This window comes from Ascaphus truei, unplaced genomic scaffold, assembly GCF_040206685.1.
Source record: "Ascaphus truei isolate aAscTru1 unplaced genomic scaffold, aAscTru1.hap1 HAP1_SCAFFOLD_320, whole genome shotgun sequence".
In the NCBI taxonomy this organism is placed as follows: domain Eukaryota; kingdom Metazoa; phylum Chordata; class Amphibia; order Anura; family Ascaphidae; genus Ascaphus; species Ascaphus truei.
The window spans coordinates 118,547-135,833 of record NW_027456180.1 but is presented as its reverse complement, the minus strand read 5'-3'; the positions used below and the strand labels follow the sequence as shown (position 1 = coordinate 135,833).

The 17,287-nt window shown below is 50.2% G+C and overlaps 1 protein-coding gene across 1 annotated transcript in view; it reads left to right on the top strand.

Annotated features, from left to right (window-relative positions):
- Positions 1-483: 483 nt before the first annotated feature.
- Positions 484-17,287, top strand: part of LOC142483321 (uncharacterized) — a gene marked incomplete at its 5' end in the record, with an annotated part of 28,518 nt that continues 11,714 nt past the window's right edge. The window contains 3 exons of the mRNA XM_075583421.1: positions 484-1,720; positions 1,792-1,830; positions 1,950-2,013. Coding sequence (XP_075439536.1) covers positions 484-1,720; positions 1,792-1,830; positions 1,950-2,013 — 1,340 coding nt within the window. The remainder of the gene's footprint in view (positions 1,721-1,791; positions 1,831-1,949; positions 2,014-17,287) is intronic.

The following is a 17,287-nucleotide window of genomic DNA, read 5'->3' as shown; positions in this document are numbered from 1 at the left end:
TAGCTTTATTACAACCTCGGGGGTTATGTTATCCCCAGGTTACCTCCTTCCTATCATTGGCCAAAAGGGAGCAGTGAGGGAGCAGGCGGTGTATACACCGCTACATGCAGAAGTAACTCTCTCTCCCTAGCACAGTGTCTGGGAAATGTTACTGTGCTGCTTCTATGTGTCACTGGTACTGAAGCCTTGAAAACTACAACTCCCATGATGCCCTGCGTGTGAGCATGCGCAGTAGGACATAGTGCTGTGACCCGGATGTAGCAGGCAGTGATACAGGGAGGGTGTGAGAGCTGCACATTGCCCTCACCCGGTAGGAGGAGATTACTGGTAATACAGATACTTCCATGTCTCAGTGCGCTTAGCATAGTGTGGGGACCAGTCCCAATTAGGGGCCCCTATAAATTACAGTCACTTATCTGTGTGAGTTAAGCCTCTCTGCCCTATCCAGTAGGAGGTTACAGCTCAGCAAGCATCTGATCATCTCCCCAGCACCCATCCTGCACCCACAGAGGGGAACCACAGGTCCAGCACCCATCCTGCACCCACAGAGGGGAACCACAGGTCCAGCACCCACCCTGCCCCCACAGAGGGGAACCACAGGTCCAGCACCCAGCCCTGCACCCACAGAGGGGAACCACAGGCCCAGCACCCATCCTGCACCCACAGAGGGGAACCACAGGTCCAGCACCCATCCTGCACCCACAGAGGGGAACCAAAGGTCCAGCACCCATCCTGCACCCACAGAGGGGAACCACAGGTCCAGTACCCATCCTGCACCCACAGAGGGGAACCACAGGTCCAGCACCCACCCTGCCCCCACAGAGGGGAACCACAGGTCCAGCACCCAGCCCTGCACCCACAGAGGGGAACCACAGGCCCAGCACCCATCCTGCACCCACAGAGGGGAACCACAGGTCCAGCACCCATCCTGCACCCACAGAGGGGAACCAAAGGTCCAGCACCCATCCTGCACCCACAGAGGGGAACCACAGGTCCAGTACCCATCCTGCACCCACAGAGGGGAACCACAGGTCCAGCACCCATCCTGCACCCACAGAGGGGAACCACAGGTCCAGTACCCATCCTGCACCCACAGAGGGGAACCACAGGTCCAGCACCCATCCTGCACCCACAGAGGGGAACCACAGGTCCTGCACCCACAGAGGGGAACCACAGGTCCTGCACCCATCCTGCACCCACAGAGGGGAACCACAGGTCCAGCACCCATCCTGCACCCACAGAGGGGAACCACAGGCCCAGCACCCATCCTGCACCCACAGAGGGGAACCACAGGTCCAGCACCCAGCCCTGCACCCACAGAGGGGAACCACAGGTCCAGCACCCATTCTGCACCCACGGAGGGGAACCACAGGTCCAGCACCCACAGAGGAGAACCACAGGTCTAGCTCCCATCCTGCACCCACAGAGGGGAACCACAGGTCCAGCTGCTGTTCATCCTGCACCCACAGAGGGGAACCACAGGTCCAGCTGTTACCCATCCTGCACCCACAGAGGAGAACCACAGGTCCAGCACCCATCCTGCACCCACAGAGGGGAACCACAGGTCCAGCACCCATCCTGCACCCACAGAGGGGATCCACAGGTCCAGCACCCATCCTGCACCCACAGAGGGGAACCACAGGTCCAGCACCCATCCTGCACCCACAGAGGGGAACCACAGGTCCAGCACCCATCCTGCACCCACAGAGGGGAACCACAGGTCCTGCTCCCACAGAGGGGAACCACAGGTCCAGCTGCTGCCCATCCTGCACCCACAGAGGGGAACCACAGGTCCAGCACCCATCCTGCACCCACAGAGGGGAACCACAGGTCCAGGACCCATCCTGCACCCACAGAGGGGAACCACAGGTCCAGCACCCAGCCCTGCACGCACAGAGGGGAACCACAGGTCCAGCACCCAGCCTTGCACCCACAGAGGGGACCCACAGGTCCAGCTGCTGCCCATCCTGCACCCACAGAGGAGAGCTGCCGGTACCGGAGGGCCCATGAGCTGTGAGTCACAGGGATCTCTCCCACATTGTAATATTTAGATAGAGATGTTGGTGGATTAACCCCTGAAGACTGTAATATACAGTAATGGGAACCCCAGCGTGTTGTGTATTACACATATATCCTCTGGGTTAGAGAGAGGCCAGCAGGACTGCACCTTGGTTATCTTGGGGAGGATACAAGACTGATTCACCTTTATATATTCTGCCCCAAAGTGGGTTTCATGGGATACTTTAATTAGTTGCATTGTCAGCGAGGGTTGAATACAGAAGTGAGGTGTTTGGTGGCTATTGAGTGAAAGAGAGTTCCGTAGGGAGTGAGGGATTATGGGAAAGGCAGTAACATGGGAGAGGGCTGTGTAGGTAAATGGTGCAGAGATGAGGCGTCCTGGTGTTGAGTTTAGGAGGTGAGTTCGGGTGTAACAAGAGATCTGAGGTGAGATATATGGAGGTGCAGAGGAGTTTAGAGCCTCAGAGGACAGGGTTATAATTGTGTAGTTTATACAGAGATTAATAGGAAGCCAGCAGAGACATTGCATGAGGTGAGAAGCAGAGACGGGTCTAGAAGAGCAGAGGGGTTGAGCAGCAGCATATTATTATTTTTTTGGTAACTTAATTTTTATTTGTTTTCACGGTATTACAATACATGCATACACACATTATTTGCGTTGAACACAGTGCAAATCCAAATTTTCAGGTAAAATAAAACAAAATAACACTCCCTATGTAGGAGAGGGATGGGGAGGTAGAGGGGGGGAGGTAGAGGGAGGGGGGGGGGGAGAAGAACACCTCTTTTGTGAATTTCTAGCTTATAGGTCACCATTTCTCTGCCACTTGCCTATGACCGTCTGAACTTCTATAAGAGTCTCCTAACTTTCCTATATTCTAATCTAAGACCTTCTCTCCGCCTTCCACGTCAAAGGAGAACGCACTTGCTACTATTAGAGCCAAATTGTGGACCTTTCCACCCCTGGGATGTCTGTTTGATCCAGCCACAGTGTCCAGACTTTTAGGTAGTTAGCATATTCATTTTTTTTAACACATTTTATTGATTAACAAGTTCATGGGGGGGTACAAAAAACACAATAGGGTAGGACGTGGGGGGGGGGGAGAGGTACAGAATAATAAAAGTGTAAGGTACAGTAGTCAGAGTATAAATTACACCAATCACACACAGGTCAGAGAATGTCTCACAGGAAGGCTCAGTAAATTGAGGCGGCGGATCCTAAGGACCGACTGAGGTGGAGATTGGTTTGGGCCCGACCAAGACCTCGTGAGGCTCATACAATTGGTAATTATGTTGGAGCATATCCCTATCTGCAATGACAGATGGCAACCAAACTGTCACACTGCGCTCACCAAAAACAAGGCAGGACCACGGTGATGAGGTGGGAAAGGATATAACGCCACCCACAGCCACGAGGGCACGTCTGGAGTGTAGATTATTTAAGGTAGCCGGGTTGGAGAGGTACGGATGGTGGATATACTTGCCGGGGTCAGAGTTGGAGAGGTGCGGATCGTTGCAGGTACTATTAGCCGTGGTCGGGTTTGAAGAGAGTAGAGTTGTCGTTGTCCGAATGCCGAGGTTAGGTTTGGAGATGTGCGGATCGTTGTAGAAAGCCGGGTCGGTACACAGAATGAGGAACAGCAAGACAAGGCAAGACTGGAGGCAGAGAAGAGGTGAACAACCCAGGAGTCGGCGCTAGGAGAGGGGTTTTAGTACTGGAGCGGGTGCGCGCGCGTGTGCCAATAGCAAGTTGTTGCCTGACGGGCCGGTGTCGCTGATGATGGTGGAAGCGGGGGCGTGGGGGTCCCTGCAGCAGGCTGTGGTGAGCGTGCCGGCGGCGGCGTCGCTGATGATGGTGGAAGCGGGGGCGTGGGGGTCCCTGCAGCAGGCTGTGGTGAACGTGCCGGCGGCGCTGATGATGGTGGAAGCGGGGGCGTGGGGGTCCCTGCAGCAGGCTGTGGTGAGCGTGCCGGCGGCGGTGTCGCTGATGATGGTGGAAGCGGGGGCGTGGGGGTCCCTGCAGCAGGCTGTGGTGAGCGTGCCGGCGGCGGCGTCGCTGATGATGGTGGAAGCGGGGGCGTGGGGGTCTCTGCAGCAGGCTGTGGTGAGCGTGCCGGCGGCGGTGTCGCTGATGATGGTGGAAGCGGGGGCGTGGGGGTCCCTGCAGCAGGCTGTGGTGAGCGTGCCGGCGGCGGTGTCGCTGATGATGGTGGAAGCGGGGGCGTGGGGGTCTCTGCAGCAGGCTGTGGTGAGCGTGCCGGCGGCGGTGTCGCTGATGATGGTGGAAGCGGGGGCGTGGGGGTCTCTGCAGCAGGCTGTGGTGAGCGTGCCGGCGGCGGTGTCGCTGATGATGGTGGAAGCGGGGGCGTGGGGGTCCCTGCAGCAGGCTGTGGTGAGCGTGCCGACGGCGGTGTCGCTGATGATGGTGGAAGCGGGGGCGTGGGGGTCTCTGCAGCAGGCTGTGGTGAGCGTGCCGGCGGCGGTGTCGCTGATGATGGTGGAAGCGGGGGCGTGGGGGTCCCTGCAGCAGGCTGTGGTGAGCGTGCCGGCGTCGGCGTCGCTGATGATGGTGGAAGCGGGGGCGTGGGGGTCTCTGCAGCAGGCTGTGGTGAGCGTGCCGGCGGCGGCGTGGCTCCCTGAGTTCACACAAACAAGTTTATTTTTACGCTTTTTCTTTCCTCCCTATATTTTGGGTCAGTTGAGCAGGACGTTAAGAGGTCGGAGGAGGCCTCCCTGCGTCCCTACACAATTCAAACCGGGGTTTCCAGATCAGAGAATATGTACGGATATGTACGGTAGTTGTCATTTACCAAACCCGTTAGGTTGCTCATCTTGCATGCATACCATATTTTATTCCTGATCTGGGACATGGATGGTACTGATTGCTTTGACCAGTGAGCGGTATTACACCTCTAGTGGCCGTGGCAATCTGCGCGATTAGTTTATTTTCATCTCTACTGAATTTTACAGACGGTCTGCAAATATATATATATATATATATATATATATAGATATATATATATATATATCTATATATATATATATATATATACATATATACAGTGTTCGACAAACCTATACATTTGCTCGCCCCGGGCGAGTGGATTTAACCCCCGGGCGAGTAAATATTGGCCCAAGCAGCACACGTTTGGTACTAGGTGGCGAGTAGATTTTTTTGTGTGGCGAGTAGATTTTTTGGTGATTTGTCAACCACTGTGTGTGTGTGTGTGTGTGTGTATATATATATATATATATATATATATATATATATATATATATATATATATATATATATATATATATATATATATATATACACACACAGAAACCTACATACCCTAGGCCATTCACAACAAGTACAATGATGCTAACGCCTAATTGGGTAACAATGAAACAATAGGCATGTGTAACACATGGGATAAGGGTATTCAGATATACGTCTGCATATAGACAAATCACACGGCAAATAGCCAACATGCCACTCTGACATAGCATGGAAAGAAACCACTGTCACGGTAGACCAGGTCTTATCTACACACTAATACCGGGATTCTGGACTGAGCACACCAGTTGAGTAAAATAAATTATAATTTATTTCTTTTCAGACAAACAAACAAATCTTCACAATATACACTTAATAAAACATTTACTGGGATGGGAAAACTAAATCAAATGTCCTTGGAACGAAAAATAGTCTCTGGGCACCCCTGCACACATGTGAGTGGGTGCGCAATTTGATCCGGGTAACAGTTCCAGGCTAGGGGCACAAGTTGCCACCCCTATATCTCTGCCAAAAGGTCAAAGTTCTTACAGGGTTCGTTCGGGAACCCTTAGCTCTAACGTATTCCAGAAGAGGGTGCAAATCTTTGTTACGATGTTGGTTAACCCTTCACACTCCGGAACTGCTAACGCTAAACCTTGGATGTTTCTTGCTTCCCGGTTTGCATGGAGCAGGTGCTAACTTCACACCTGAGCTCCTTAGCATACCGGGTCCAACCCCTTACCTGGCGACACTAAGTCTGGGGTTTGGCCACAAAGTGTAAAGTACCCATACTGTACACCAGTATCTGGTACTTACAGTATCCCGGCCATCCTAACACCTAGGATCTCTGAGACTTTTCAACTCCGAACTTCTCATAGACATTGAGGCACCAACTCTGCAGGGTGCCTCTGAAGTACGGAGATGAAAAATGCCTCAGGTCATTCACCCTTAACATATTTGCATGCTAAAGGATTTATTCCTGCGCTGACAGAAAATGTTTCCTGCCTGTACATTTAAAAACACCATTACAATACAGTTTATTTAGAAAAGTATGTTCTGCTTATGCAACTATTATAAACCTTATGTGTATGGTTTCTTTTTTCCTATCTGCACTCCAAAAATTAGATTGCTAGCTCACTCCTAGCGTGAGTTAGCCACTTAATTGTACGGGCTGTGATGTGGTCTGCGGTTTAACCCAGTTCCCATGCCAATATACTAATGAGATCCACCACAGGGAGAGCATACCCCGTTTCGGCAGCCCGCTCTGCTTTAAAGGCAGACAGTACCCCATAGTGGCCTTTACTACATTCTTGCATGGGACATTGCCTATAGTATTGAGCAAGCGTTATGTATGTTGCCATGACCACCAGACACGCAGATCCTGAGTGGCTGAGAGCGATCAGCTGAGTTTAACACTGGAGGCCTCCTGTATACCTGAGAAATTCACTCCAAGATGGCCGCTCGTTTGTGATTTTGTGATCTCATGGGAAACACCTGGTATGTACACATGTTGGTGGTTACTCTGATTGTGTATGGAGTGGAGTCACTGGGTTTTCAGGTGTATATGCATTCACTTGTTTTGTAGCACTGTATACACATCCCCTTGAAAAAGACCCCTCTGTGGTGTCAAAACGTTGGTTATCTGTGATGCTGTTTAAGCTAATATAACCTTTTGTCATCTTCCTACTTTGAGCTGTCTCTACTTTATCAGTCCTCGGATGGTAACGTTTATTCTATTTATTTTTAAGGGACAAGCACCAGGCCATATTATTATCTTTACTATATATATATATTGATGCCCACACCACGTTGCAGTCTCTTTAGTCCCAATTTAAGACAGGAAACGTAGCATATCTCTCTTTGGGATTTATTTACAGGGATTATATCATTCATCAACAGGCCCACCGTCCCTTTAAACAAAACATAAAACGAACACCTATTCCCTTTAGGGAAAGTCAACTACACCGTAGCTTTCGCCCTCACTAGTTGGATGGCCAGCTAAGCTGGTTCCCATCCCCAAAACATGCCTTGGCATAGGCAACAATGTATACAGTCTCTGCACACAATAATAAAGCGTTTTGATTATTTGTTAGTTCTTTGAAGCAGACGTCCCCGCTTCAGCACGGTCTCTCGTCGTCCCATCCTAGGGGAACTCTGCCCCACGTGAGCTCAGAGAAACTCTCCTTTGTGTCACTCTCTTCTCTGTTCCCTTTCTCTGGGAACAGCAGTGTCAGTCACTCTCAGTCTGGCAGCTTCCTGTGACTTTTAAAACACTTCTCCATTCACTCAGGAGTCCGTCCACATTAATTTAGTTTTCAGCTGCTGCTTTTCTCTAGGGAAGATTAACTCTTGTGTGTTGAAAAAGTCTTATAGCTGCCCTATTCCAGCCCCTAGAGGACCGTGATGGTATCACAAAATATATGTATGTATGTGTGACAATGTAAATCTAATTAGTGACAGTATACAGATAATATAGAGTGTAAAGCAATAAATCTTCAAAAAGTTACCACAGGTGCAGCCCTCCACAAATGCTCTCCTACTTGAGCAAAAATCTTGAGCAAAAAGTCCAAATCTAAAGTTCAAAGAAGTGTGCTGCTCCGTGGTGGCCAAACAAGACAAACATACAATATGAAAAAAAAAGGAAGAGAGAGAAATAAGGGAAACCAGTAGTGTTATACTGTTTTGGAAAAACTTATAATATGAACAAAGTCCGTGTCGCACTCACAAACACGCTTATAATATAAGCAATGGGGAGAAAAGCCTTTTAGGATCCTTTGGTTGATGCGCAAGCCGCTTGCGCTGGTATTTCCGAACTGCAGTTTCGGTTTCCTTGTGGAGTGGCTGCGTGGCTGGGGGTTGCGTGGAGCGTATCTCTTCCTCCGTCTCCTTTGGTGCAGGATATGCGGCTCAACTGTGTCTCTGCAATCTCTTCCTGTGTAATGGGACATTTGGCCACGCCCAAAATGCCGCTGGTGTTCCGCGGCGCAATGTCCTGGTGACGAAGGGTCCCTGTGGAGAAACGCCGGCTGCATTTTGATCGCAGCCAAACCCTCGCGGCCAAACGTCCTAGACCGCTCCTCCTGGATGTCTCACTGCTACCTAAAGATTAACATGTCCATAACAGAATTAATATTCTTCCCCCCTTCCACTGCCACCGTTACACCAAGTCTCCCTCACTGTCATAACACCACAATCTCCTCAACACCTCAAGCCTGATGTCTAGCTGTCATCTTTGTCTCTGATCTCTCCTTTATTCCTCACAAAGTCCTTCCATCACCACGAAATATCGCCAAGATACGCCCGTTTCTCACTCACCATGTCCCGCCTCGATTTTCTGCAATCTTCTCTTAGTTGGCATTCCCCTCGTCCGCCTGTCCCAACTCCAATCCATCCAAAATGCTGCAACTAGATTCATCTACCTCACTCACCGCTCCACTTCTACTGCTCCGCTACGCAAATATCTACACTGGCTATTCATAGCCTCTACAATTACATTTATAAACCTAGTAATGACTTACTCACCTTTAAGACCCACCTTAAGACACTTTTGCTTAAAGAAGCATATGAATAGCACTGTGGATAATCCTGGACACATGATACATAAAGCTTGGCCCCCTGCAGACGCACTTACTAGAATTGCCTCCTACTGTCTCTGTACATTCCCCTACCTACCAATTAGATTGTAAGCTCTTCAGAGTAGGGACTCCTCTTCCTTAATGTTACTTTTATGTCTGAAGCACTTATTCCCATGACCTGTTATTTATATTATTTGTTATTTATATGATTACAACATGTATTACTACTGTGAAGCGCTATGTACATTTATGGCACTATATAAATAAAGACATACAATACAAAATCCTCAACGATACTGCCTCCCCTGCATCTTAGCCCTGATTCACAAATACATACCTAAATGCCCCCTAGGTTCTACCCACGACTTCTATCTTTCCTCCCATCTCTTACTCCCACCTACAAGACTTCTCCTGTGCTTCCCCTCTCTCTGGAATTACCTACCACGCACCATCAGACTCCCCCCAGCCTTCATATGTTTAAAAACTCTCTTAAAACTCACCTCTTCAGGGAAGCCTACGCACCATACCTCTAACATCCAACCCCATCGGGACCAGCTGTGTCCCATGGCCAATCTTCACCCTATGTAACATCCCCTCACCCACCCCCTCCCTCCTCCCCCCACCCCAAAAGAACCCAACACTTAATGTCTTCAGCTTTCAGACTTGGCCATATTCCAGCCTGAGCCACACACTACCCTACATTGAACAGCCACCTTGCCTTCTTGTTTCGACATTATACCCCATTCCCTCTAGAGTGTGGGTCCTCATTACCTTCTGTATCTGTTTTGTGCTTGCTTGTCCTCACTTGTATGTAACGGTTTGTTTTTGTAATATATATAACTCTGAACTGTGCTTCGGAATATTTTGTCCCGTCACAAATAAACAATAATAATAAATGACTGAAATGGAGAAGAGGTGAGTAGCTCAGTCTTGACCATATTAAGCTTGAAAGGAAGAGAGTGAGCACTCCGATTTCTGACTGGACTGCAGATCCAAAGGAGGTGATGAGGTCACCCAGTGAGAGCGTATATAGAGAGAGTAAGGGACCTATATCAGAGCCTTGAGGTACACCAACAGAGATCTAAGGGTGTTTGTCAGACAATATTATGCTCAAAATTAGTGAGGCAAAGTGCCAGAGTAAAGAGATTACTTAAGATATGAGTCAGGATGTCATGAGACAGAAGTCACCGTGAGTGGAAAGGAGTTAAAATACATAGCGGCCAGGGGACTAGGCAACATGGCCAGGGGACTAGGCAACAGGGCCAGGGAACTAGGCAACAGGGCCAGGGAACTAGGCAACAGGGCCAGGGGACTGGACAACAGGGCCAGGGGACTGGGCAACAGGGCCAGGGGACTGGGCAACAGGGCCAGGGGACTAGGTATGTGGGCAATCCCAACACTTTAGTGAAACACAAGCTGTGCCAGGACATCAGCACGCAATGTCTATCACATGCATAATGTGCAATAAAGCTTCATTGTACTTAAATGTAGCCTTGTGCATTATGTCATAGGAAATAGTAACAGCATAAATAGCAGAAAGGTACATTGCAAAGTTCCCACGGCAATGCGCCCTGCACAAGGAGAGGAAGCTATCGATCAGTACTCAAGAACGGGGTTCCCACAGCAATTAAGCAGTATTAAACGAGTTATACAGTACCTAAACATCAGAGCGATACAGTGTCACGGGGCTGACACCTGTTCACAAGAATGACAGATGAATCTTTGTAAAGGTTTTGATTAACTGAATCATATGATTATGAGGTTGCAAGGGACAGATATGCGTTTGTCGCTCGCTTAGGAGCAGCCGGTCACAAATAGTCTTGTTACATGCGGCAAACTCGTCTGAACATATTAATATGAATCACATTATTCCAATTATTGTAGAAATAAAGATATGGGACGTTTTATATATTCAAGCAAGTTTGGGATTTAAAAAAAAGGTGGGTTTTTTTTTTTTAGATTGATGAAAGTTCTGGGTAAGGACGGGCCCAAAGTTGGGGTTTCGGTGTGTTTCAAACAGACAGGTTTTATAAGCATCTGGGTGTATGAATTAGATTTTAACCAAGAGAGTGTTTTATGCCAACCAGACACGTGAAATCTCATATTCTCAACTCCGTAGCCTTGTGAGGAGAAAGCTTATACATGTTTGTAACGTATAGGAATTCTGTTTTGTTCTTTTTTTTTTTTTTTATTAGAAAAACCTGTCTGCCTTTGTTGTATTGTATGTGTTTGTATGTTCATGCAATGATCTTTTTCTGTAAACTAAGCACTACTACGTTTGTATATTAAAACAAAACTTTAAAGTATATATTTGGGCTCATTTGTAGAGTAATTTACATTTTCGGCCACATTTTGCTACAGCAGATTTGTGTGTTATGTGTATATTTTCTTTAGTAAAGAGGGACTGAAAACTCTACAGATTAATATTTCATTATTCTTTGGTGGTGGCAGCGAAGTAAAGATGTATATTGGGACGGATTGAGGGGTGCAATGTTCCCTGTATGAGTTTTCTTTGCCTATTGCTGCTGTTCCCTTTGCCCTAGTGTAGCCCTGTGTAACTCCTACCTGTTCTCAGCCTGTTGCCTAGCAACCCCCTCCTCTGGCCTCTGATTTGGTATAATTCAGGGAACCCCTTACTCTTGTTTTGTCCCTGCCCTATTGTAATGGTGAAGGGGTTAACCAGGCTCACTAATAAAGGTTAAGCCCACTTTGTTACCCCTGGCCCGTGTGTTGGGGTCCTAGAGTGTCAGCTCTTGGACACAGATGTCGGATTAATGGGACTGTGTGCAAATTATGCGACATTAATGATTTATTCGTCTTTTGCCTTTCCTGGGGTGCTGGGACCGGGAGATTTCTAGGCTGTAAGTTTCAGGGTGGGTTTGCCGGAGAAAGTCTTTACAGAATGTGTCTATGTATCGGGGTTCCAGAGCTATGGGATACCCCAAAAGTTGGATCCGGGAATCGAGTGAGATTCTCGGCTGCAGCCAAGCACATTGCTCCGGGCAAACTCTGACCCTGAAAACGTTCTTACGACTCACCGCCAGGATTCCTGCTGCAGCATCTTCCAGACAAGGTAAACGGGCATGAAGGGGTTAATGTATGCCTGCAACCACACATGGGGTCCCTAGTATAACAGGGGGTCCCTAGTATAAGGAGGGGTACCCAGATACTTGCCTAGGTACCCTGAGCCTGGTATAAGGGTTCAGGGGTGCTCCAGCTATGTGATAAAGCTGAGAGTGATTTCTTGTGTGAACAAAGTTTTAAAAGTTATTTTCTAAAGTGTGGCAAGAATGAGGCTAGTGAGGGTAGGCAACATATACTCTCACTCCATCCCTGACACCAGAATAGGAACTTATACATTTGATCACACAGAAGACAGGACCCAGTATATTTTATTTAAAGAGTTCTATTTAATAGGTATATGTGCTGATAACCTGTGAAGGAACTGTGGGTTTTCCAAGTCATGAATTCCGAGGGACCAGATGGCTACCAAGCTTTGTGCCTATGGGTGTATGCGAAGTCTGGACTTGAAAGCCTCAGGGATACCATGGTGTTAGAACAGGAAGAGTACTGCAGATAAGCTAGAGTACCCGCATCCAGGGCTAACTCAGGACTATCCGGCCACCATTTGCCAGAACCCAGACTGTGGAGCTTGGGTAGTGGGTGGGCTCAGTATGCAAAGAGGCAGAGGTGCCAGGTTGGCACATGCCCCTTTACAGACTGAAAAATGGTGCCCTTGTGGCTTGACAATACTGGCAAATTGGTGATTGGCTGGCAGGAGAATTCCCACACTCTGATAGGCTGTAGAGGTTTGTGAATGGGATGCTGAAACCCATAAGAAACCTTGAAGCCCGTGAGAAGGGCAGATTCCAAGCGCCAAACCATCAGCGGGAAATTCAAAGATGCTCTGTATTGAATAGACGTGAGCCGGAGATTTTGACTCAAGAATTCTTCTAAGTCCCACTTCTGAAGAACGTAGCGGTCATGTCAGGACTTTTGTGAGTACCAACTGTCATGGTAGAGGGGGTTTGGCCTGGGATTAAAGGGGTTACACCCCATTTGGCCACCCCCTACTCTCACTTGGGAAGCAAGGGGTTAACTGGACTGTGGTCCAGTGATGTGTTTTTACCTTGCTTCAGCATCCTAATGTATATTCCCCTGTAAAAATGTATTGTTTCTGTTCCAGTGTTTGCCCCAACACATACACTGGGATTGATGCAGGAGGCTTAAGGGGTTAATGAGCTGCCGTTTAGGAAAATACAATTATGTGTGGTATCTTTTCAGAAATATCTGGGCTTCAACAGGCTTGATTGAAGTTGGGTGTGAAAAGTACAGAGGGGGTTTAGTGTACAGTATGTTAATACCTAATTGACAGGCCAAGGGTATATTGCTGGTAGAGACAGCTAGGACCCAGGTCTGGGGCATTGGGTGTGAAATATAGCACCTGTGACAAATGTTCGCTACACACAGGCCCAGCTTCAAAGGATTTCTTTAGAAGGGGTTATGGGGGCCAGGGGTGCGGTTACGCAAGGAGATATCAGAATGAGTGACCTTATTAAATATGAGAATACCATACGTGCGCGGTCCGGTGAAGAAGCCCCTCAGGGCCAGCGCTCACGAGCTGCAGAAAAGATGACCCCGTTAGCAGCATCCACCGATGGCTCCCGCCCAGCCGGGGCGACAACCCTTCATGGGATGTGCCCTGGAGAACGTGGCCGGGCTGCATCGGCAACAGCGGCGGAGAGCGGCGGCCATCCATCAGATCCCGGCGGAGAACCGGCGGAGAAGAAGCCGCCGTCCGGCATCCGGCCGGCAGCAATTTTATTTGGGGGGAGGGTTGGGGTGTGCGGGAGGTGGGTGTGTCACATTGTTTGGCGGAGTCGGCGATTCCCAGCGATGACCGGAGCCCCACAATCCACGCCGGCGACCCTGTACCAAAGCCGGGTACTGTTGCGGCAGCTACCCGGGGCTCGCCCGTGGCGGCTACGGCGGCGGAAGAGCCACGATTCCGGCAAAGTGCCGGAGCCCTTTCTGAGTGGGGGGAGGGACAGGGATTGCGGGAGGGGGTTATTTTACCTGGTTTGGAGGGAGCCGTGATACTCCACAAAGACCTGGGACCCTTGTCCTGCACCGCTTTACCTGTACCAAACCCGGGCGCTGTTGCGGCAGGGGCCCGTTGCTTTCCGGCCCAGATGATGCCGGCGGCGGCCACTCCAGTCCCCCTGCAATCGGGACCAACGAAGGCGGCGGTCTCTACGGGGACCAGCGAGGTAAGCCAGACCAAGTCGCAGACTGACCCTGACTTATTTTTCCCTATGACTGTACCCTGTTGTTTCACTATAGGGGTGACCGGGGGGTGGCAGGAGATAGGGGTACCAGGGGAGGGGAAGGAAGGGCAGATTGACGGGCAGCTAGGCTTCCCCATTACCCTGGCGGAGCAGCAAGGGGACTCTCAGTTAAGAGCCCCACTGTTGCAGCCTTGCTATGGGCTGGAGGTATCAGGGGTTGTGGCAAAGTTAGACCACCCCAGGGTTACCTACCGGCCAGGAGCTAAGGTAGGTGCATCTGCACCAGCAACCCTGAGCTCCCCTCCGGTAATGAGGGCACAGCTTCAGGGAGAGGGGCTAGCCCCGTTGGCACCCACCTCTAGGGTAGGATTGCCTGGGAGAGGTTTGGGTGGGCCAGTGGGAACCGGGGAGGGAAGGCACCAAGTGAGCCATCCAGATTTCCCCATTACCCTGGCAGAGCCTCAGGGGGTCTCTCGGTTTAGAGCCCCACTGTTGTTGCCTGGCTATGGGCTGGAGGTATCAGGGGCAGTGGCACAGTTAGCCCACCCCCAGATTACCTGCCAGCCAGGAGTCAAGGTAGGTGCTTCTGCACCAGTGCCCCTGGGCTCCTCTCCGGTAATGGAGAGGCAGTGTCAGGGAGATGGCCTCAATCAGTTGTCCTTAGGGTCCAGGTTAGGAATAGCTAGGGAGAAGCGGAGTGAGGGAAGGTTGCAGGTAGGTAGCCAGCACCAGGTCTCAGTGGGAGAAGAAGGGCCAGTGGTAGCCGGGGAGGGAAAGCAGCAGGTATGGCAGCTAGAGTTCCCCATTACCCTGGTGGAGCCTCAGGGTGTCTCTCAGATCAGCAATCCCCTGTTGCAGCCTGGCTATGGGCTGGAGGTATCATGGGCAGTGGCAGGCTTGTGCCACCCCAGGGATACCTGCCAGCCAAGAGCTAAGGCGGTTGCATCTGGAGAGGTGCCCCTGAGCTCATCCCTGGTAAGGGGGAGACAAGGTCAGGGAGGTAGGTGCACTCAGGTAGTTCCAGTGTCTGGGGTAGGATTGCCCAAGGGGGAGAGGAGTGCAGGTGGGCTGCAGGGAGGTAAGCAGCAGGAGTCATCAGCAAGGGCTGAGGTGCTGGGCCTAGGGGAGGCTAGGCAGTTAGACACTGTGGAGCAGGGGGAGATAGGTCAGTGGGGTGTCAGGCAGCTGGCAGAAGCTAGGGATGGGTCAGGTAGGCAGGAGGTCCCTTGTTCTGACTTACCTGGAAAGACCCCCATGACCAATTCCCCAGGGTTCCCAGAGGTGGGGCTGTGGGTAGGTAGGCAGCCAGGAGCAGTAGCCAGGGCTAGGGGGGTACAGCAGAGGGTTCTGTCCCCAGGGCAGCCAAGGGTAGCTACAGGGAGGAAGGGCAGCACAGTGGAGGGGAGAGGAGTGATGCTGGCCCTAGCAGCAGTGGTGGTAGCAGGTGCTTGTTTCCTGGCCTTCAGTTTTGAGAGGGCAGGGGCAAAGCACCTGGGTACCAGGGACCCCAGTACAGGATACTGGGAGATTGCCTTGTCCCAGGGGGCACAGGAGAGTGTAGGAGTCAGCACCCTAGGTGGTTTCTGGATTCCAGAAGTGATGATACTCGGGGTGGGGACTGCCCTAGAGCCAGGGAGGAGAGACAAGGGTATAGCGGAGCAGCTACAGGTGGGCACAGGGCCAGGGCAGATAGGGTCCCTACAGGATAGTGACATAGCTCTTTCCCAGACTTGGTTGACAGGAAAGCGACGGTCTGTGCTTGATAGCTGGTCTCTCGCTGGTACAGAGACATGCCAGTCTCTGGGCAGTATGCAGCCTGGTCTGCAGAGGTGCCCCTTCACAATGGGCTTGGTTCACCAGGCACTGGGTGGGGGGCAGAGGGTGGCAAAGGAGGATGCCCGGCGGCCACGTTGGAGCCCTGCTCAGCAGGATCTGGACTTCACTATGTGACCAGGACAATGTACTGGACAATGCCGGAGGACAATTTTGCCAGGCCAACCCCTCAGGACTTATTGAGTGCTTCAAGGATGCCCGTGGTGTCCCAGTGCCAGGGTGGGCAGCTGGGGCACAAGGCACCCATTGAGCAGGGGAGGTGTCATGGTAGAGGGGGTTTGGCCCGGGATTAAAGGGGTTACACCCCATTTGGCCACCCCCTACTCTCACCTGGGAAGCAAGGGGTTAACTGGACTGTGGTCCAGTGATGTGTTTTTACCTTGCTTCAGCATCCTAATGTATATTCCCCTGTAAAAATGTATTGTTTCTGTTCCAGTGTTTGCCCCAACACATACACTGGGATTGATGCGGGAGGCTTAAGGGGTTAATGAGCTGCAGTTTAGGAAAATACAATTATGTGTGGTGTCTTTTCAGAAATATCTGGGCTTCAACAGGCTTGATTGAAGTTGGGTGTGAAAAGTACAGAGGGGGTTTAGTGTACAGTATGTTAATACCTAATTGGCAGGCCTAGGGTATATTGCTGGTAGAGACAGCTAGGGCCCAGGTCTGGGGCATTGGGTGTGAAATATAGCACCTGTGACAAATGTTCACTACACACAGGCCCAGCTTCAAAGGATTTCTTTAGAAGGGGTTATGGGGGCCAGGGGTGCGGTTACGCAAGGAGATATCAGAATGAGTGACCTTATTAAATATAAGAATACCATGAGATGTCCTCGGCTGAACGTGCTAAAAATTACATATGTGTAACCGGGGGACCGAGCCGCAAATAACGATTACAGACACATGATGTCTAGCAGGTACTAAGAGACAGATATAAAATATCTCTCTTAATTTTAATATTACACGGTAATATTTAGTCTTATTGGGAGCGTCATGCGTGCCGGAATGTATTAATATGGCTCGCGTGCCAGTAAGTACTACTGAACTGAAGTTATTTAGATAGGAAAAGCAATTTTTAAACGTCCTTGGGTGGGAGGAGTTTTACTCTGGGGAAGACTGTCAACCTCACCACTGATTTATGAGAGGGGCTGGGTTTAGGTTGTGTTCAATGGGAAATAATTGTATGAGAACCAGGCTCAGCCTATGGCTATTGTCTTTAGTGTCTTCTGTGATATTCAAGATTGCTGTATGAACTGCCAGTCAAGATTTGACTGTTTCATCATTCCATCTTAAGTAAGTGTCATATATTGTTA